General features: G+C 42.6%; 1 protein-coding gene across 2 annotated transcripts in view; it reads right to left on the bottom strand.

The window, feature by feature from the left end:
- Positions 1-2,834: 2,834 nt before the first annotated feature.
- The window catches only part of LOC122714560, a 30,215-nt gene continuing 9,846 nt past the window's right edge, over positions 2,835-23,203 (bottom strand). Inside the window, exons 1-8 of one of the 2 annotated variants that reach the window (XM_043935995.1) lie at positions 21,284-22,257; positions 11,066-11,145; positions 6,335-6,579; positions 5,783-5,976; positions 5,283-5,405; positions 4,929-5,143; positions 4,150-4,545; positions 2,835-4,023 (exon numbers count right to left, since the gene is read on the bottom strand). In XM_043935995.1, the coding sequence (XP_043791930.1) occupies positions 3,451-4,023; positions 4,150-4,545; positions 4,929-5,143; positions 5,283-5,405; positions 5,783-5,976; positions 6,335-6,579; positions 11,066-11,107 (1,788 nt within the window). In that variant the 5' untranslated portion in view covers positions 11,108-11,145; positions 21,284-22,257 and the 3' untranslated portion in view covers positions 2,835-3,450. Of the gene's footprint in view, positions 4,024-4,149; positions 4,546-4,928; positions 5,144-5,282; positions 5,406-5,782; positions 5,977-6,334; positions 6,580-11,065; positions 11,146-21,283; positions 22,258-23,203 lie in introns of those variants that run through there. The other variant, XM_043935996.1, reaches the window with a different exon arrangement.

The raw sequence follows: 23,203 nt of genomic DNA, 5'->3' as shown, positions 1-23,203 counted from the left end.
TTTTTTTTTTTTTTTTTTTTTTTTTTTTTTTTACGGATTCATATACCATATATCTTGTACACTTGTAACGGTGTAAGAGCCAGTCACTATCACGAAACTATTACTTAAAAATTTAAAAAAATTCTATCTCGATTTTTATTAATCCTATGTTTAAGTTAACGTTAAATACGAAAGGTTTCGCTTCAGTGAAGCGAACATTTTTTTCTACGTTAGTTTATACGTATACGCGCTGCCATGTAACGAAGTTTTTTCTTATAACTAAATAGAGTATTTAAAATATCGTGCGAGCAGTTACGAGTAAAATGTCGATTATCTTTCTTTCGGGTAATTTCGTTTTGGAGAATTTTCGGTGGGACGGTCATATTCATAAAGATATTTCATAAAGATAAAGTTATTTTATACGTAATTATTGTGCCAAAAAAAAAAAAAAAAGAAAAAAAAAGAAAAGAAAGGAAACGTATAACATTGAAACGTATTCGTACAGATACAGAATACGTGGAAATATATTCTTGGATATGTTGAATTTCGTATTCCTCTTAGAATAAATATTTGAAGAGTATACATTTCTTCCCGAGATTTCGTTCTTCGTCGTACAATATTCAAAGAATTTTTGAATTTTATATATGTTAATACGCGATGTTTCGATTCTTTTCGAGAATTTATATTCGCCATTCTTTCTCTCTCGAAAGAAGATATCATCTTTCGTTCAATAATTTTTATATTACGAAGTTAATATACGAAGCAAATATTTTGACGATTAATCGATAATCGACATTTTACTACGAAGAAGAAGAAGTCGAAATATGTAAATTATCGTAGTGAATAAAAAAAAAGAAAAAAAAAAAAAAGAAAAACGACTAATTTGGTTTCAATCTTTCATTTATGCAATTAAATTATTTTTTTTTTTTTTTATATTAATTATACAAAGTATTAAGATCGAACAAGATGTATAAAGGAATAGTCAGTAGTTTGTGATAGCATATAAGAGATAATAATATAGTATTTAATATTAACGTATAAACACGTAGATATAAACATGTTTATAAATTATTTCTCATCGATGAGATGATTGTATTTTTTTACAAAATTAATTAGCATTTCATTTTCTTTTTGTATATGAATAAATTGTAATTAATTATATTTACCGCCCTTCTTCTACACACGAATATATTCTCTCTCATTCGAGCTAGCGAATACACGAGAGAAGTATAATGGAATACGAACTCTAATTGTCTTCGATCATTTTCGCTTTGGAAAATAAAAGAACGCAGGAAGAGAATAAAAACCGTTGATTCCGTGGAGATAGATAGTCAAGGTTCTGTAAATATATTTATTGGCATTGATTCGATGTTAAATAAAAAAACGCAATCTTTCGATCAATCGACTCGATCCTTTTCTTCCTTTCGTTAAAAGTACTCTTCCAGCAACTGTCCAATCTCTACATTCATTTTAACAATTATTTCTACACATATGTATATGTAATAAGTATCGACACACGTGTCGAAGAAAAAGTGAATCTAGGGAATTTTATTTTTTATTCTTGGACAAATGCTTTTAAACCGAATAGCTCTTTTTGTAAAACAGCTTTTCGGATATATGTGTGTTTATGATATTTCAAGCTCGATGAATACGGGATCTTGTTCACAGGATATTAAATATCTTTCTATACAATCGAATCGATTTTCTTTTTTAAGATATTACATTGGAGATGTCGATGTATCGACAGGCATACGCTAAATCATGTTGAAATTTTTATAATTATATTACTCGCGTATAATAATATAAATATCTCGAAATATGAAACAAAGGAGGAAAAAAAAAAAAAGAGAGAAAGATTCGAGCTCAATTGTTTCAAATTTTCTTCGCAAAATATTTTTCACCTGTTATTTTCAGCTGTTATTTTCAGCCTCTTTAAAGCTAATTCTAGAGGTGCTGCTAGCTTAAGTTTATTATATTATCAATCTGCGTTGCGTTTAGCAATACACGATATTAGCTAATATTGAAGATACCCGTGAAATTAGATGCGAGTTTTGTTGAAAAGCGGCAAAGACGAGGTAAAGTGTAAGTTTGAAATAAGTTTTTTATTTGCTACATATGAATAAGACATTTTTAATTCTATTTTTTATACAAATATAATTTTATGCGAAGATACAAATACAAAAAAAAAAAAAAAGTTTTCTGAAAAATGTGAAAAAGTACAAAGCTTAAGGAATAAAATATATGTCTTTGCACGATAGTTAATCGCGCGATTAATTTTACGAATTCAAATTCAGAAATAGGATATTAAATTTTGATTGTAAATCTGTTCGAAAATATTTTCGTTTATGTACAATGATTTTTATCATTTGTATATGATATATCAAATATCAAAAATGTCGATCTCTAAGAAAAATATTTAATTCGATTCGTTCAACAATTACTTATATATAGTTTATACAAAATTATATATTCGATAGTAATTGGATGATGATATTAATCTTTATTATATCTGATCTGTCTGTTCAACTTTTTATTATATAATTATGATATGAATATATTGATCGTTATCAGCACCTCTAGCGAATATCATCATTAAATAGATAAGACACGAGTACTAAATACGCGTTACGACTTACAAATGAACGAATCTTTTTTTTTTTTAAATCGCACTTTAATTCTCGTATTCTACAGACTTATAGAAAAATATTAGTACGCACCTTCTCAAGTTCAAGTTCAATTATCTAGGGGGAAAAGACGCGTATTTCGTTTAATCCTCCCTTAATCATCTTCGATTCGAGCGAAATGAATGGCGAATCGAAGAACGAAAGAATAATACAAATTATCTGATAATATGATTATTCGCAATATCAAGCGAAACGTGTTTTTTTTTCTTTTTTCTTTTTTTTTTTTTTTTTCTTTTTTTTTTTTTTCCTTACAATATTCACTCAACACTCGAGAGGAAACACTCGTTGTACAACTGAACAACACACTATCCCTCTCGCGAATATTTCATCAACTCGTCCTCCGGCGAATATTGTTTTTTAGCGATGATTATTTTCCTTACTTACCCAATACCAATATTTTTTACTCGTCGAAAATAATCGTTCGATAACGCTTTCGTTTGCTTTGCTTGGACGAGGAAGAAAAGAGGAAGGAAAGGGAAAGAGGAGAGTGGGGAGGGGAGATAGATAAATGATGGAGAAGGAGGGGAGATTGAGAGGAGTCGAAGGCTCTCGGATTATGAAACGCACCAACTGCATCTTCTTTTTTTTTTTTTCTTTTTTATAACATCTTTGTCCCATTGATGCGATCGTAATATCGATATATAATGGAGGAGACTGTCGCGCGTACGATTCGACGCACTTAAAATACTTTGTACAGCGTGATTATTGCACATTGTCTTTCTGTGGAGCGTGGTACACGGTCGCGCGTCCCGCGACACGAGCGACACGGAAAGTCACGGAAAGTCCGTCAACCTCCTCTCTCGACCGGTGGACTCGTCGTGGCTGCGACTGGATTCGTTTGTTTTTGTTGAATCTGTTCCGGATGGGCTGGTCTCGCCGCGCAACGTACGCGCAGCAACCCGTAAGGTAACCACCCGTTGGTCGAGTGCACAGCTCCATTGTTCTTTCTGCTGTCGGCGGCCTCGCGTTGCGCCTGCAACCGATGCAGCATCGCGCCCGCGACAAGCGCAGAAACGACCGCGGACAGCGCCACCACGATGAAGAGGGCGCTGAAACCTGGCATGGGCAGGCAGATACCGTATACCACTTCCTCCCGTATTCTACCTTGGAACACGGTTACCGCTTCCGCGTGTGTGTCCGGGCTGAAAGCTAGATCGGCCTCGGAGATCACCTCGTATAAACCGCTCACGCCGACGTCCGCGCTACGGATTTTCCTATCCGACACAACCACCGATCTCTTTCGTCTGCCGTTAGGGGACGACAGAGGTGTCACGCTCGGTATCGTGTCCCCCTCCAGATTGCGAGGCCCGTGAGGGAATTTGTCCCTATCGCTCTCGTATCTCGTTACCCGTGCTGGATCCTGGAAAACAAAGGTGAAAACAGGCTTCGTCTTTCTCCCCCCTTTTCGTGCTAACAACAATAATAATAATAATAATAATAATGATAGAGAGTGGAGTTGAAAAAGAAGTTGGCGCTGCGAACTCACAAGGAACGGTCGGCTCGAGGGATCGGTCGTCTCGTCCGGATGAAGTTTTTCGTTCGGTATCTCGACCACTGGCGCTGGCAACCGGTTGCTCGTCTGCGCTTGCGCCTTCGGTACCGACTTCTCCACCCCCAAGAAGTGCCCCCCTATCGAGGTCATCTCGTCACCATCTTGAATGATGTCATCGTAAAGGGAACCATCCGCCTGCTCGCCTCCACCTCCCGCGTTTTCGTTACCCTTGTCGGCACTGTTGTTGTCATCCTCGTTGTTGTGAACGGTGGGAGGTATTGTGGTTTGCGGGTATTGCGGTCGTATCTGATCCTTGCGCTCTTGAATGTAGTGGCCGACGGATCCGCTGAGCTGACAGTGATCCAAACACCCGTGACGACAGATCTCAACCTTGACATTGATCGAAACAATTTAACCGCTTTCGTTTCTCTCTCTCTCTCTCTCTCTCTCTCTCTCTCTCTCTCTCTCTCTCTCTCTCTCTCTCTCTCTCTCTCTCCCTCTTTCGCAAATTTGTATAACGAACAGGCAAATCGTTCGGTTCAAGATCGATCGTCTCGTTTGCCGAGTAAATTCGTTAAAAACCGCTCGTTTACCTGTTTAATATCGTAAATATTTGCTCTTTACTTTGTCGGACACCACTTGTGGAGTTAAGGAAAGGTAAAGGCTAAAAGGCTAAAAGGCCTCACCGCGTTTCATAATATTTTCGAGTAATGCTTTCGCCTTTGATCGTAAGCTGTTTAATCCGTTGTATATTTATATCCAACATCGTTTACCTTGCACTTGATGTGCACGCTTAACGCGTCCGGGAACTTGAACGCGTGAAAGAAGGCGTAAGTGATGACCGTTGCACGATCGTCGGAGCCCCTCGCCTTCAAGAATCGGCTGATCATCTTCGGCCTTAGCACGCACCCGAACTCGTCGCTCAGCTGTATCGTGTGCCCACCGCCGTCCGAGGCCACGCAAGACTTGACGCGCATGTCGAATTCACCTGTGATCCGATCGATCGATGGAAAAGAAAAAAAAAAAAAAAAAAAAAAAAAAAAAAAAAAAAAAAAAAAAATCCAGAAATTAAATATATACACGCAGATAGATCTCGTTTCGACGCGAAATGATTTTTCCCTCGTTACCTCGATAATCGTTTATGGCGACGACCAGGGTGAGGGTGGAGCCGAGCGGCACTATTCCGGAGACGGGTGGTGCCCAGGGCCCCTTGCCGTGTTGAATTTCCATCCAACAGTCCACGTTGTCGCCTGCAACGACCAGAGAGATATCTATTCGATTCGATCTCTAAGCATAATACGCATGCGTATAAAGGGAAGTTGAGTTAAGCGAGGCTGCGGTTCTTTTAACCTGTGGTCAACCGCTGCTACACGAGTTACCTGTGCGATCATTTAAACTCGTGTTAAACTCTTTGCACAAACGGGGATCACCGTTTCATCCATTTGTCCCGTATTTGTTATGTATACACATAGACTCGCCGCGTAAAATTTCAGTGACATCGAAATCGCTTCAACGAACAACCGCGATTAAAATTATATCAAAAAGCCCTCGATTCTGAGAACGATCTCTCTGGAGCATTAATGGATTAATTGAACCGCGTAAATGCCGAGAGATGGAGAAACTGTACCTCTGAAATCTAACTGGATTACGTCGAGATCCGCGATGACCATAGGCGGTTTCGAAGCTGTCTTCTCGTAATCGTTGAACCACTCGCAACGCAATCGTTTAGCCTCGTCCCACACTTCGAGCAGATCTTTGTCGTATTGGACGACGACCGTGTTCTCGTAGAATTGTCCGTGCATGTCTGGCTTGGTACCGCATCTGGGGATCAGGAAGGATTTAAGCCTTCACTCTTAAATCATTGAATAAACGTGTGAAAAAATTCGATGAAAATTAATCGATAAACTGATTAATCGTTGACTGTAATTTCCAGTCCGATCATTCGTCCAATTTGTCTCGGCGAGAAGGTACACGATAAGTAATTTCAATTTAAAAAAAGAAGAGAAAAAGAAATTGAAATCAAATCCGATTAACAATTCTCTCGCTTGTTCTCAGCACAATCGATTAACCGTTCCCGCGCATATCTTGTTATAGAATCGAGCGTGCGCCGCGAGAGCTTAACCATAAAGATCGTTTGACGGATAGAGACGGTTGGACGGACAAGTACAAGAGATCTTACCTCGCGTAGGCTATCCGAAAGGAGAAGAAGGTCTGGCCTGTGGACGGTGGAACGTAGACGCATCGCGGATCCGCGTGTTGGCCTTTGGACGAGACGATGCCCTCGAAGGGTTGGGAGAACGAGAGATGCACGTCCATGTGATCCTTTCCACACATCACCTCGAGGGATTGTATGGCTGGCATTCCCTCTGGCCTTTCCAGCGGCCAAATGTCGCTGCTGCTACCAACGCTCTTCAAGCCAACCACCTGTGCATCCAACCAATTCAACGTTTTTATACTTTCAACTCGACGACCTCTTTCTCTCTCTCTCTCTCTCTTTTCTCACTCTGGCAACGCGAATGCGAATATCGTTCGTAACCGAATACTTAAAATCTTAAAATTTGAGCGCGTTTCCGACGTTTCGATCGCGATATCCGAGATAGATCGGTGGAAATAATAATTTTTAAACGGTATGGCCACAGTTGGTTTTGTCTGCAATTATTTCATACCAATTATTTCATCGATCAAATTGTTGAAAATTATTTTAGATGCGTACATAAATATGCGTATAAAATTGTTAATACTGGGTTAGATTTATTGTAGCTTAAAGTGCGCGTATGTTTGCCGTTTCCGCGTAATCGTGTTTCCTCTCAAATTGGATATAATAAACGTTTAATTACTTAAATGCTCGTACAATTCTCTTTAATGATCACTTATAACGATTATTAAGTTCCGGATAATAATATTTTGTATAACATGCAGAGAAATATACGGTAATTATATTTTCTATATTTAGACTATTAGCGGTACTCATTTAAAATTATTATTGTAAAATTTTAAATTATCGATGCTTGCGGAACGTTTTTTTTTATTTCGAAGGATCCTTGGTATTTTTCGAGTTGCTTCGAATTTCTTCTTTACCACGAATAATTCTTAAAACGTAACGAAAAACGGTTAAAAAATTCTATAAACAATTTTCAATAATTATATTCGTAAAATTTGCGTACGCGATTACCCTTTCAACACGATGCTCGAGTCGAAATATATCTGCATCGGTCTTGATTTAAACGAAAGATAATTTAATCTCTCGGTCGATTGAATCGTCGAGTTACGGTCGTTTCCGCACCTGCAACGTAGCCATAGTCGCGTACAAGTTGGTAAGTAAGCGAAAAATGAACGCTGCGAATTGTATCGATCGATCGATATGCAATCTTTGAAAAATTCTGTTATACCGACCGGATCAACCGAATGCAAATATCGCGATACTACTTTTTCCCGTAGTTACGTTTCCTGTACATGTTCCCCAGTAACAAGCCTTATCCGGCCGTATCTCTACGATTTCTCTTCCACGGATCTCTATCCGGTATCTTTATTTTCATTTCATGAAATATATTATTATACCATTACGTTTATCGTAAATCACCATTCCAATCTTCTCCCCCTCCTCTGCATTCCTACTCGATCGTAATTTCCAACGCGATGAATAAACGATAATAAAAATAAATACAAGCAATGGTATTCCATCAATGGTACGGATCGGTACTCATACTCGTTCGAGCTCGTACTCGTACTCGAGAGAATATATAGACACACGGTGAAGGATCGTAACGTTATCGCGATCCGGCCGTTTCCCACGTGCAACGTCGATTAACACAGAGAATGGAATTATATACGGATCCTGGAATCGTAGGCGAGGAAAATAAGCAGGCAAGCGTATAATAATAATAATAATAATATAAGGTATTTTCTAGAAAATAGATCTTTACGTTCTTCATCCGCTCGTAGCGTCCATCGAGCTCGAACACGAAACGAGTCGCGATCTTTTTTGAAACGGGGGAATCATAGAAGAAAATCCTCGCGACACGTAAGCGCAAAAGTGGGCATGTTTGAAGGAAGGTGTTCCCGTGCGTATATATCGTGGTCGCGCGCAATGCTGGTAACGGGAGAGGCGTCTTTACCGCTGCATTAACGGTCGCCGTTTTTCGCGCAAGTGAAAACAAGTTTCTGCGCTCTTACAATCGCACTGTTAAATGACAACGTTTCATTAGAAATGATTACGCACCTGTGGTATACCAACGGGGTTATACACCACGCGCCTGTGTGTGCGCGCGCCACTCTCTTGCCCCCTTGCGGGGCAAACTCCGAACTACCAGCATCTCGTTTTTCTTCCCCTTCCCTTCGTTTTGCTTCGCTTTGCCTCGACTTGATTCACGGTCGATCATCGAGGATCAATCGGTTCACGGTTCGGATTTTATTCCTACTCGATGTCGTATTCGCGAACGTTTGCGAACGAGGGAACAGACACGAGGATACGCTTGGAATGAATGAGAGAAGCCACGTCTCTTTTAACACGTTTATTTGTACCGTATTAGTAGACAAGACGGGTTGTAGAAAATTGCGATTTCAACCGCAAAACGAAAAACGTGTTTGTTAAAACACGTTTCGTGTCTTGGGACGCGACGAAGAACGGATTTCGAAGTCCATTTGGAATCCATGTTGGTTGATTAATTTATTGGAAGAGATCGACGCATGCGCATGCTCTCCGCACATCTAGTCGTCTGTCTAGTCGAGGAGAGACAATCGCGTCGGATGTTATCCCTCTGAAGAACGTGAAATGAATGGCAAACGATATTTATATTATGCGATAGAGGCGGAAGCAATTCGCGGGATATAGGCTTTACGACTCGACGGCAAGTTCGTTATAACAGCGAATGTATCAGTATTCCGAGTTACTCGAACGTGAGGCAAGCCGGTAGGTGAGTTTCCCATCGCGGCTCCTCTGGCGTTCGAATACTAATGCCCGTCTCCGTGTACCCGATTGTACTCCTCGCGACACACGAGGAAATAGCTTCCTCTGTGTTCGTTTATGCGCTTCTCACTCACCGGGAGACGAGCAACTATTTCTTCGTGTCACGTTCTTTTAAGTAGGCATTAATAAAGTCTTCGGTGGTCCCTCGCATTCGAGGCCTCTTCTTTAAAAACGTATATGCGTATTGTCGCGCTATGTAGGCAGAAGCAAAGAACGAATAGTTAAACAGATTTTTACGGTACTTTTTCTCCACAACGGTTAATCACCGATGGATGGATTGCTTTTCCGAATTGTTTAAGAGTTACCAGGAATGACGATTTCAGAATTCCAGCGCTAACTATAGATCGTTGGAACTCTGAAACTCTGAAAATAAAATTCTTCTTTTTCTTTTTTTTTTTTATAATTTATATCTCAAATTTGAATCGAACTCGACAAAAGAAAAAAGAGGACGCGAATACGTCCAAGATGATATTCGCACACGACGCTTGTGATGAATACAAAATATATTCAATGGAGCGAGGAGTGGAGTGGATACGGAAGCGCATAAATATCGAAGGATGCAAATATGCGAGTGGATGACGCATTTCCTGCGCGAAACCGCAATAAGAGATTTCACTCTGCAGACGCAACATCGAGGGGGCAATAGGTTGTGCAGAGGTCCTGAATAACTTTCAGAGGAAGCAGGTGCAAGGGGGAAAAGGAGGAAAAGAAGGTCGTAAGATACGCGTAACGGTACCTAGAGTAGGCACGAATATCCGCTTGCAAGCTGTCGCGTCTTTTGCCGCGTCATCGCATTGTCATCCGACTGTGACGAATTTTTCATTAGGCATCATTTCGTAACGATCATCCGACAATTTTCTCTTTCTCTCTCTTCTTTATTTCTAATTGCGAACCGTACCTTTTTCCCCTTCCGCATATTCGCTCCCTTTAATCCAAGGGGATCGAATCGGCGATTTTTTCGAAATTATAGCCCATTGTCTTGCCAAGTATCCAACGTTTAATTGGCTCGCAAAAAGGAACGGTTAAGCAGACAACAGGTAACACGCGAGGAGTCGTGTGAAAATCGTTGGACGGCCGGTAATGGATGCTAAGATTATCGTCGTTGAGCACATGTTGGAAAGAGGTCTGACACCGTGGAAGAAACTACCGTATACCGTATTTCGCACATGGTTATAGAATTATTATTAGAATTCGTTAATCAGCGGAAATGATCGATCGGTCTTCTGAAGAGAGCCTTTCCCTTCCAACTTCGGCTCAGTATCTCAATTCGGCGCGCGAGTCGATGCAATTTAATAGCAGTATCCGTAACTCGTTTTTCACCCGTTCATAGTCTAATAAACATACGCTCCTTGTTTAACGCGCGCAAATTCGAATGTGAACTTTATTAAACGAAATACAATAACGATTTTTACTATTTCGTGAACGAATTTTTTGATTAAAATATTTATTTATTATTTTAATAATATATTGTTTATTTAAACTTATTTATTCAATTTATTTATTTATAGTAATTTGATAAAATTTATATTAAATTTGAAATTAATAATGGTCTAATGATTGAATATTATATTTTAACGATACATTGAATTCCATTAAATTTAATATTTTTAAAATTATATTTTATTTATTTAAATAGTTCAATAAAAATATTGATTTGCAAAATCAATGATATATCAATGATATAAGAATTTTATTATTTAAATTTAGATTATTATTAACGGGTCATCGTTAATCTCGTTGCAGCCTTCATTACTCGATCGAGTCGTTGGTACATTACGAGAAAGTAGCATACTTCCTTTGGCCGATTCTCGTTCGAAATTACTTTAAACCAGGAAGTTTCAATTATTTTACCCGAGATCCATTTTCGCACGTTACTCTATTTCTTATTAAAACTTATTTTTTTTTTTATTAAAAAATCGTACGCAGAACGTGAATATTTCTCACCATATAGATCAGCATACGTAGCAACCTCCACACCCCTGGCATCCTGGAGGTCCCAGCCTCTCACGATGAGATACGCCTTCCTGGAACGAGAAACGTTTTTGTCGTTAGAGGTGTTGCACGTTCCCGATTGTAATCGTATGCAACCTGCAAAAGGAATTTGCAGCCGGATCTATTTTAATTTATCCGACCACCATGGTCTAGCGAGCAAATTAACTGAATACTATCCGCCAGGTCGCGCTTCGAATCCCAAGGAGGTCTCGGCGTAAAATTGATTCTCCAAGAGAGAAATCATAGTTATGAGGGGAGGGTAGAAGAGGGGGGGGTTCGAGCGCGCGATATTAAATTCTGCGGCTATTCGAGATTTGTCGATCAATTTTTTCAGACCGATTAAATAATCGTCTGTGTTGTAACGAATAAAATTTTCATCCTACCACCAATATCAATCCGTTAATCGTATCTTTTTACAAAGCTCGAAACGACCGTCGTGTCGTTTATCAAATCTTCCGCCGCCATTAACGCCATAAGGATTCGAGATACCAGAAAGAAGCATTGAAATCATTGAATGGAATGATAAATGAGCGGAGCGGATGAAACGGGTTTTCGGATTTATATTTTCGTGTTAATATTATTTCTATTCCCGGATTGACCCAACCCGTTGATTATTATCCGTTCAACTGTTACATTACCGATTTCTCGTGGCGAGATCCGTCCGTGGAGATAGCCACGCCGTCGGGACGGGCTGTTTTTATTGCAAAGTGCAAAAAAGAAAAAAAAAAAAGGCGATTTTTCGAGGGGGAGGGAAGAAGTTACAACTGGTTTGTAATGGTTTCGTAGTGTCTGGCCTACTTATTTTTAGTACTTTGTTGGCTCCAATGTAGTCGATAGCCGGGTTGCTAATGAATCGATAAGCATTTTACCGGTTCGGCTGGTTCGTTTCTTTGATCACGATCTAACGCCGCGTTTGCGTGTATTGTAAATTTAAACACACCGATTCCTAACGATATCTCGTTCCACGATCAACCTTCCGATGAGAATAAATGAGTAAAATGGAAATGACAATTAAAAAGCCTGTTCGTCTCTTGCATTTTATTTTTATTTTTCCTCTCTATATATATTTAAAACCTGATTATATTTTCTAAAGATATATATATATATATATTTTTAATTTTAATCAAAATGGATAGTTTCGATCGTTGCGAATGTCGATCGATCGGTTCGAGATCGATCGATTTCAAATTTTTAATTTTATATTCGAGGTGGGGGGAAAAAACGAAAGCGTAAAAAATAAAAAAAAGAAAAAAAAATCGAAGCGATACGGATATCCGGGATTGAAACGAAACGTTGGCAAAGATAAAAATGAAGTTAACGATCCCGTATCCGAACTGTGAAACCTGTTCCACGCGACCATTCATAAAACCATTCGACGACTGTGGTCCGTTTGCACGGTAAGCCATCTTTATGAATAGATTAAACCGATGGATTTCGACGTTATGTTTGGAGGTATACATCAATCGCGTGGACCGTGTCACATTGGACGATCGAGCCAGTCGATGATTTACCGATTAGCTTCACGATTGTCGCGGCATAATAATAAGTTTTCAGTTAGCGTTACGTCACGATTTTGCTCCGAGCGAATCGAAACGGCAACTCGCTGATTGGGTTCTGGTCGTTCGCTTTTTTTCTTCTCTTTTCTTTTCGTTTCTTTTCCTCTCCCTCCAAGCATTAAATAAAATCGCTTCGAGATTTCAATTGACAGCCCGATCGCCTTACAACTCTCTCTCTCTCTCTCTTTCTTTTAACAGCGATCTATTCGCCATGTTTTCAGCTTTATCGCGTCTTTGATCGATTTTTCTATCACACTTGCGATCGTCTAACAACGAGACGAATAGAGACGAAGTTCAATTGATGAAAATTTTTTTGAAATTCAATCGTTCATTCTAATTTCGTTCACACGAAATGGAAGGAATTCTCTCTTCCAGTTCCGTCTCCAATGTCTCGCGAAATCTAATTTCTGTCAGACATGTGGTATTTCATCCATGTACGACTGTATGAATTTATATACTTGAGAACCGCTTGAGGGAGTGGGGAGGTGGAGGGGGGAAGGATACCTCGTCGCGAAGCAAAAGTGCTTCCACATCGTTAATAGCGATACGACATATATAGCGTGTCGTAAAATGAACGTTTCTTTTTCTCCTTTTTCTTTTTCTTTCGTTCTTTTCCCTCTTCGTCGTTTCTTCTTTTTTTTTCCCCCCCCGTTCCGACGAAACGGGAGACGAACGGGAACGCGCGGAGAGAAGAAGTATCATCATCAATGCAGACGACATGTCAATTGTAAAGCTGCCGCGCGCCGTAATAGATGAGGCAAAGGGAAGAGGCAGCCGGTTGCGCAGAACGTGGTGCGCGGAGGACGTTAATTAAAATTGAGTTTACTACTATGTTGCACGCGTAAGTGGCACGTCACAGATTACGAATAATAGTTGGATGTCAACAACGTTCGCGTGCCGTCGTGCGCGGTACACCGAGGAACGGCAAACGCCGTATTTAATTAACGCGAGCGGAAATTTCGTTTCGATATATTAGTCGCGATCTAATACGAAATTTAGTACAACAACAATCACGATGATTCGAGTAATTGTCGATTTATGATTTATACATTTCTTCCTCCTACACAGTGATTATTCTTCCGGAACGATAAAAGGATAAAAAGAAAAGAAAGAAAAAAAGAAATTGGCGCGAATTGGATTAAGGAATATTGACAGAAACTTAGTCACGCTTCGTTTTACCGTGTTCTTTTACCGTGGTTGAAAAACCTTGTTGGAGTACACCGTATAATATCTTCGCGATCCGTGAGAAACGTATAACACGGTTATAGAAGGTCTGTTAGAAGTGATCGGGATTGATTGATGCATGGGTTTAGAAGAAAGGCCGTGGAGGAGGAGAAGAAAGAGGGGGAGGAGAGGGCAGGCGTTTATTGTTTTGTCTGGGAATTTAATTTTTTAATTAAATCCCCCGATCCCCTATGTAACGTTGCATCGGGATACGTGTCTATACCGATTAACGTTTACGTACAAGCTGTGAGATCGAACCGCTTGCGGAAGCATGCAGGAGGATACGGGAAGATGAATAAGATTGTAAATACAATTCGAGGAAAATAGTTTTCTACCTTATAAATTTTAATTGGGCCGTTTCTGCGAAGCGGGAAATGTTAATTGACTAATTATAACGAAAAGCAGTCTGACCTATATACATACATATCTTCTCTACCCTAGATTTTTAACGTTATACGTATCCTCGTGGTCGAGGATTAGTAACACACGCGCGCGCATGCGCACACGCGCACGCACACACTGGCGCGCGCCACTTAATCGGAACGCCTACGAAGCAACTCATGCGTATAAAAGTTACGATGCAACTATTGTCGCCATCAGCATCGGCATGATCACTCCTGTCGTTAATGTTAACTGCTCTTGCAACCATTATCGTTAGTACTGTTATTACAGTGTAATTGCTATTCCCGCGTATTACAGTCCGCGACAAAGTTCCCTCGTAGCGGGAAATCGAATCCTTTCGCGTCCCCATCCGTTTAAACGTCTTATATCAAGATACTCGTCACGTAAAACAAAAATCCTCTTTCCAAAAATTCTTCTTCAACTCGAAACTCGATCCCTTTGGATCGTTTGGGGACGAATCGAAATTTTCACTCGCTGTCAATTACATTCAATATACATTCTATATATAATAATATATAATATATATCAGTTTCTATATAAGTCCTTTTTTCTTTCTTTCTTTCTTTCTTTTCTTCTTTCTTTCTTTCTTTTCTTCTTTCTTTTCTTCTTTCTTTCTTTTCTTCTTTCTTTCTTTCTTTCTTTCTTTCTTTCTCTTTCTCGAACTTGAGCTCGAGGCTCCGTTTCGAAAGGTAGGCGAGTTCTTTCCCGGAACGTGTCAAAGTTGGAATGCTCAGAGGGAGGATCGGTAACGGTGTTACCGACTCGCCACTTCTCGGACAGAGAATCCCACGCTGTAAAGTATTTCTCGGCGGCGCTCTCTTTCGCGAGTTATTATCCACGATCCATTCCCATATTCCGATCCCCCTCTCCCCCCTCTCCTGTTCGGTTCGAGCGAACGAAACCGGATGCGCGGACTGCGATTCGTCCCCGCGAAAATAATAAATCGCAAAAATCTTTGGATCGCGCCTGCGTTGCCAGATCGGTTGGCCTGCTGTTAACGCGAGTTTAATTTCCCGTGGCGTTAAAACGTGTCGTAAAACGGCCGCTTGATTAAGCACTGAAGAAATATAATACCGATAGATACCTTGTACTTTACGATGGGTACGAGAGTATTTATTTCGTATCCGTATTTTATTGTTTTGTTTTCCCATTGCCAAAATGGGTTGGATTTTTAAAAGAGAAGGAGGAAGAAGAAGAAAAAGAAAAGAAAAAAATTTCGATCGAAAATTTGAAGTTTTAAATTTAAGCTTAAAATATTCTTAAATAAATTCGTGAATTCTATCAACGCGTTGGGGAAAAAGGGTTTTACATTTACGGGTCATTACGAAGGAGGAAGAAAAGAGATTCGTGGATCTCTCTGGTAGTCGATACCCCCGGTCATTAACTGTTACTGTCATTAATTCTTATATCCCCGTGCAATTTGTAAGTGTCGCCAAAGTGAACGGTAAATTATTTCGAAACCGTCGGCGAAGTCGAATCGACGAATAAAAACCGACGAACGTATATAGATAGACGCACAACGGCCGGTGATCACGAAGCGGTAACGACAAACTCGTTCCGCGGCAAAAAAAAAAAAGGAAAAAAAACCACCTCATAGATTTGATCACGAGCAACGATTAATTATAATCGCGTAAAAATGTAAATATCATTATTTTTTTTTTTTTTTTTAACGATGCATCGACCGCGCGAACAGCAATTAGCGGCGATGAGAAATGACAGAATTATTCGGGGGAAGAGAATTTCTTTCTTAATGAACACGTTTCACGATCCGTACCTTAACATGCTTAAACGTGTTCCCCGTGTACCTCGCTACTTTTAAACGAACGGTATCTTCGAAATAGTTTCGTACCACCAGTAATGCACGCGATAAGTAGGATAAGATCGTGATACGAATATTTCAAGTTTCTTCAGTTATCGAGTTATATATATATTTCATAGAGTATGAGAGAGAGAGAGAGAGAGAAAAAAAATTCTAAGAGCTAAGAATAATAAATAATTCATACGATATTCGCCATCATCGAATATCCAATATATCGCGGATTTTTATTTCGATCGATTTTCTTCAGTTATCGAATTATATATATGTTTTTTCATAGAGAAAGAGAGAGAGAGAGAGAAAATTCTAAAAGCTAAGAATAATAAATAATTCATACGATATTCGTCATTATCGAATATCCAATATATCGCGGATTTTTATTTCGATCGATTTTCTTCAATTATCGAATTATATATATGCCTTTTCATAGAGAAAGAGAGAGAGAGAGAGAGAGAAAAAATTCTAAGAGCTAAGAATAATAAATAATTCATACTATATTCGTCATTATTGAATATCCAATATATCGCGGATTTTTATTTCGATCGATTTTCTTCAGTTATCGAATTATATATATGCCTTTTCATAGAGAAAGAGAGAGAGAGAGAGAGAGAGAGAGAGAGAGAGAGAGAGAGAAAATTGTTGGCTTGTAACGTAGATTTATTAAAAAAAAATAATAATAATGGATAGACGTAACAGATTAATCCTTTCCCCGGCAAAATGGACGAAACTATCCGAAATAAATCCGTTCCGGTCAACCGGTGACCTTCGGACTACGTAAACGTGTCCGGTCGCGACTTGTTGCCTCGATACCCAGCGTCGGAGAATTATTATCGCTTGGCAAGATGGAAGAGAGTGGAGCGTGGCGTACGAAGGGGAGGGGAGAGAGAGAGAGAGAGAGAGAGAGAGAGAGAGAGAGAGAGAGAGAGAAGCGGGAGATTCCGTGTACACCGGAGTTCGAGTAATCACGACTTCACGATCCATTCACCGCGGTCGAGATCGGTTGCGTTAACATTAACGGTTAATGCGACCCAGTGATCGCGCGTCGCGGCGACGAGGAGGACATCGGACGGACGACATCGGAACGGCAATTATCGCGTGCGCTACGTCCGCGTCTCTACGTCTCGAGGGCTGCGTGGCAGCCGCGTATTACGCGTGCTCGAGCTTGCACGAGCTCGCACATCCTCCCCCTCCCCATCCCCTTCCCCCGTGCATTCGAATGCATGTGAATGCATTCGCGTGTACGTGTACGTTTTATGTAAATAAGGCCCCGTACACACGGGCCAGATAAGAGAGTATCGTGAATGGAGGAAAGTGGCGGCGATACCGGACGAGTTCTCGTTTCTCTAGGGGAGTAGAGTGGGGAAGGGGAGGGGAGAGAGAGAGAGGGAGGGGAAGAGGACGACATCGCGTTACGAAATTCCAATACCACCACCACCACCACCGTCAACCCGCATCTCTTTTATATATATATATATATATATGTATGTATATGTATATATCCGTCAGCTGTTCTCAAGCCGGTATCGATCGAGCCGAGTAAGTACTTTCCTCCTTGCTAATGGGTGAAAATCAATTTGATTCGCGGAGAGAGATCGTCGAGATGCGGAGGAAGAAGTAGGTTCATTGTGGCGGACCAAGAGAATTTACGATTACTATAGTCGTATCGTGGTTATGTACGCGATGAAGCGTACTACATATGTCCTTCCCGTAAAGGATGGAAAGCTCGCAGCATCCGGGACGCGACGTTGATTCGCGATAAAACTTAGGAGGAAATTCTTTGGCTGGCGTTATTGGACTCGTATGGTATCGTGCCGCGTTACGTTATATTCCCCCTCCCCCCTCCACCGTTCTCTTTCGGCACGATCCGATCGAATAGATCGGACGCACGATATACGCGATATTCGTGCAAACGAAGGAAAACGAGCCGTTCGAAACGAGGAGCTCGATCGTCTGTTGAAATTCAGGATAGTACGGTCGAACGAATTCTAAAAGCGGCTCGGCGTGTCGAGGCTCGAATCGTTTACCGCACAGCCGACAGCTGTCGCGAATCATCATTATCCTCGTTCGACCTGGCTACGGAATAACCGGGAGGAGGGGAGGGGGAGAGGGAAGGGGGGGACGAAGAGGGAAATAACAAAGAAACTGGGTTAACGCTACTACGACCACGTAACGTGCTCCGTTTCCACTCCGTGTCCACGTCCCATTAATCCGTTTCTCTACGAAACGGACTTCTTTTTCTCTTCATCTCTCAGCGTGGCGAGTCGGCCACGATGAGTCGAGAAATATGAACGAGAGAGAATCCTCGCCCCCATCGTGGCTACGGAATACAGAAACGAGCGAGTGAATCGCGTGTATGACAACGCGTAGAGTCGCGTATCGCATTAACGAATAGTTTTCAATAGTGTGCCGGATTGTAGCGAAAGCGCGGATACCGAACGAACGTAACACCGTGGCGGATAATGGATAATGGGACGGATCTACGCTGATACCGGTTTTCGTACGGGAGAGTGCGCCACACGCGCCCGTTCCGAATCGTCCGTTGTAAACGATACGTGCACGCACCCGTTCCGCGCAACCCCCCCGCTGCCCCGATTACGCTTTCGACCAGTGTTCGCGACGCTTGATGCGTGAAGCATTATAGAGTATGGCTATCGGCCGGCCAGAAACCGATAACCGTTCGCGATACACACGCGAATACAGATCGATCCATCGATATTCACCGTTTTCGCCGTTTGCCGCGCGAATGCCGCGTGAAAATTCGTCGCCTGCGGTTTACAGCGTTATTCGAACAGTTAAAGCGGTTAGGTTAAGCGAAAAAGATCGACTCGAATATTTCGTTCGTTCGTTCGGCGAAAGAGTGAATAGAGAGAAAGGAAGGAGTATTCGCAACGGTGTTTCTTTCCACGAAATTCGCGCGAAGGGAAGGAGGAAAAGGTCGGTTGTGTCGCGACATCGTTATTTCTTTTCGCGTCTTGGTTAGAGTAGACGAAGCGATGGTATGATAATATCGATGCACGGAGGAGAAATTACATCGGCAAACGAATGCAAAGTTATGTCGGGCGTGATCCCAATGCTGCGGCAGGCCAGCAGGAGGTTGAATGCCCCCGTACAACGTACGGATTAGCGCTTGGTACCAACGTGATCGTATGCCTGGTGAATATTTCATGAAGCGCGGAAAAAAGAGATGACACCTGTTCGAAAACCGTTAGCGTACTCCTTTTGCCCGCCAACGACGGGGCGGCGATGGGCAAACGGACGCTCGCCGACTTATTTCGATGCAAATTTTAAAAAGAACACGAGCCGCGGCTAAGTTGGGCCAAGTAAGCAAGTTGGGTCGCGCTTCTTTATCGATGCTTCTCCTTGCCGTTGATGAGCTCGTAACGTTTCGATCAACCCACACACACACACACACGTGGCCTCCGCTTCGTCGTGCGCCGCATTGTCGCGATCTAAGCGCGCCGTTCGATCATCGAACCGGTCAATTTAACGTTATACAAATAAAAAACAGGAGAGTTTCTAACGAAGATTACGACGATATACCGAGGATGCTAAAGACTTACAGGTGACTTTTATCAACTGTTTTTAAACCATTTAATCAGATCCGGTTCTCACAGTTCCGTTTCCAGCTTTTTTCCCCCGCGTATTCGAACGTTTCGCCATTCTTCCACAATCTTTACATCTTGGATATCATTCGACTCGATCATTCGACTCGATCGTAGGTATAACGTTTCAAAGAAGCTAAACTTTGGAACTTTTATTATCATAATTCTATTCGATCGAACGATCGATCATCGGTCGACCGTGTCACATTTGCATCACATTTGAAAAACATAAAACTTTTTTAACTGGAATAGATCTAAGTTTCGTTAAACAGGTATATGCCATTCGATCAAATGAATTCGAGAGTTTTGGGCAAGGGAGCCGATCGTAATTAGGCCGAGGATGATACAAAATCGATAATCGGCGTATCTTCGAAACGAATTTTTCGGGTGTAGCGTGCAGGTGTAGTAGCCAGGTGTACGGGCTCCTTCTTTAGCATGTTATGCACGCGCGTTATATTCGAGAGCCGGTCCGTGTATCGAGCGGACCCGAATCGGTCACCCTAGTCGACCCTCCTTTGCAGGGCTCGCATAATAGCCGCGAATGAAACATCGATTCTTCGAGAATCCGGTTATCCGTCGCGATTAACAAGATTCGTATTGATCAAAGAATCGTCCCCGCTCTTTGGAATATGGTTAATTTTAACTTTTCCTCCCCCTTTTTTCAAACATTCTCGTTAAAAACATTTTCTCTTAGATGAAAATTTTGAGCATTTACCAGCGTTTCGTGGGCGTCGTTCGCACGGAATTAAATTAATTTATCCGATTATTTTCGTCGTTCTTAATCTCCTCTCGAGGAAGGAAGGAAGGAATCAAACGACGTATTCGTCGACGGAAGTAGCAAGTAGCGACGGGTACGAGTGTTCGTTGGAATGCGCTAACTCGGTGCTCCGCGAAGCGGTTTGATCCTCGAGGAGAGGAAGAATGAGAGACGGATACGAAATAAGAAAGAAGAAGAAGAAGAAGAAGAAGAAGAAGAAGAGGATAAAGAGAGAGAGAGAGATAAGAGGGAGAGAAGAGGAGAGTGGCCCGCGGGAATGGTGGCTCGGTGCGTTCGCGATTGAAGATGGCAAATGAGCGAGAGAAAGAGGATACGAGAGGGAGCGAGGAGGAGAGAGGATCTGTGGAAGCACGTGGAGATTCGAGGCACATTGCGCCCAGACCAGCGGCACGAAAATTTGGTGAGGGCCTCCTTGCCTGCGGACCGACCACATTCCCTCCCCACCCGATTTCCTCGTACGAGAACCTTATCCGCCTGCCTGTTTCGCCGTGGTCCACTCTATCCGCGTGCGCGTTTATATCCACAGCCCCGGATCATCGGCCCCGGCTTCGCATTAACTGTCCCAACAGCCAGGCGGCCCTCCCGCTTCAATGGGGGAAACCCCCGTTTCAAACCCGAAAAGAGGAACCGTGCCCCCCTCGCGTGTCCCCCCTTCGTTCAACCCAGCTACTTCCAAGTACTGACGATTCGAATAATTCGAATTGGAATTGCAAAAGAGAGAGAGAGAGAGAGATTACTATTATTATTGTTATTATTATTGTTATTATTATTATTATAATATTAGGGACTCACCTAGGGATCGCGGAGTGCGCGTGGAGTCGCCACGTGTTAGCTGCAGCTTAGCGGCTCCTCGTGCCGCATCCCGGCAGCCGCTTTATCGCCTTATCAACCCCGCTTCTCTCTTCCTCTAACGACAAGCTTCGTTAAACTTCGTTCGTGCTTAAATCCTCTTCTCGGATTCCTTCCTTCCTTCCTTCCTTCCTTCCTTCCTTCCGCTCACTTCCGTTCCTTGGATCCCGCGTCGAAAAATCGCAGCTGTGCTGTAGATCTATTATCTACTAGCGCAGATCGTTTATCGCCCCTCCTCTCTTCCCCCCGAATTCGATTCTCCCCGACAGAGAGAGAGAGAGACGAAAGACGCGCAAGATTCGTCGTCACTCAACACTCAAAAAATTATTTTATTATTCACCCGACGATATATATATATATATATATGTATATGTATATGTATATATATATGCCGATTTTTTACACGGATCGGATCGCGTTCGTCGCGCGACTGAGACCGATCATCGTCGTAGCTCCCGCCCGGCACATTGGCGAATAATTATTCTTTCGCGATAATTATATTTTCTTCGATCGTCGCGAAAAGTCGAATGGGACGATCGAACGATCGACGGATAGGAGGAGAGAAGGAAGGAAAAGGGGAAAAGGATGGGTTAAAAAAAATAAATAAATAAATACGCGCGAATAAATTAAAGAAGAGAAAAGAGAATGGAAAAAAAAAAAAATAAGGAAAAAAGAAGAAAAGGGAAGAAGAGATCGTCAGGTCAGGGAGAAGGATGTATATCGGTTGCGCGATACAACAGCGAGAGAGAACGAATACGAAACTCCCGTTGGATCGTAGCCGATTCGACTGAGCATCGATAACGGCAGTGCGTGGCTGTACCGGTAACGGCAACGGCAACACCGACGACGGCGACGACGATGATGACGACGACGACGACGACAAGTAGCGTATCCGCCAAAAGATCCGCGACGTACGTTCGTCAATTTGTCCTCTCCTCCACTACTGTTACCTCCACCTTTCCTCTCATACCTCTCTCTCTCTCTCTCTCCCCCTTCCCTCCCTCCCTCCCTCCCTCTCTCTCACTCTCCCCCCTTCTGTCTTTCTTTCCACCCTGCGCCCTCACTCTATCTCCGTCCCTCCTCCTTCTCTTCTTCCTCCTCCCCCTCCTCCTCCTCCTCCTCCTCCCCCTCCTCCTCCTCCTCCCCCTCCTCCTCCTCCTTCGTCCTCTCCGTTGCTCCGCTACGGAAAGAATGCGCAACCACACTGGTTTACGGTTCCGTTCGCGACGAAGATGTTCTGCGGACTGATAACCTGCCGTCTACTTACCTCCGGCGAGCGCCCCTAACGCGCCGAACTCCCTGGCACGACAGGTGCTCCGAACCGAGGAGTGGGAATAAGAGGATGGTCCCGCGGAGGGGACAGGGATAACCTACTCGCTCGTAGCAGTGGCGGCGGCGGCGGCGGCGGCGGCGGCGGCGGTGGTAGCGGCACCAGCGGCACCAGCGGCACCGGCAGCAGCGGCGGCGGCGGCAGCGGCAGCAGCGGCGGCGGCTCTCGTATATACGCGTCGCGAGAGAGAGAATGAGAGGAAAGAGAGGCGATTATCGGGGAGGGAGGGTTTGGGCACGAGAGAGGGATGAGAAAGGAGGAGGAGGAGGAGGAGGAGGAGGAGAGGTGGACGACAACGACGACGGCGGCGGCGGCAGGCCGTGCAACCAGCATCGAGCAGACCGAACAGAAGAGGGCAACGACACCGTATCGCGGGTCGGTGGGCTTCGACACATTTACCGAAAACTACATCGTCACCACCACCGATCCCACCGCTCTGTCTCCGATTCTCCGAAACTCATTCGAGGATTTCGTCCATCCATCCATTTACTCTCCTCTGCAGATGCATCCAATTTTGCTAACGTAACCCCCAT

This window comes from Apis laboriosa, unplaced genomic scaffold (genome assembly GCF_014066325.1).
Source record: "Apis laboriosa isolate Shangri-la unplaced genomic scaffold, ASM1406632v1 scaffold33_cov142, whole genome shotgun sequence".
In the NCBI taxonomy this organism is placed as follows: Eukaryota; Metazoa; Arthropoda; class Insecta; order Hymenoptera; family Apidae; genus Apis; species Apis laboriosa.
The sequence above is the reverse complement of the archived record's forward strand: the minus strand, read 5'-3'. Positions and strand labels throughout refer to the sequence as shown.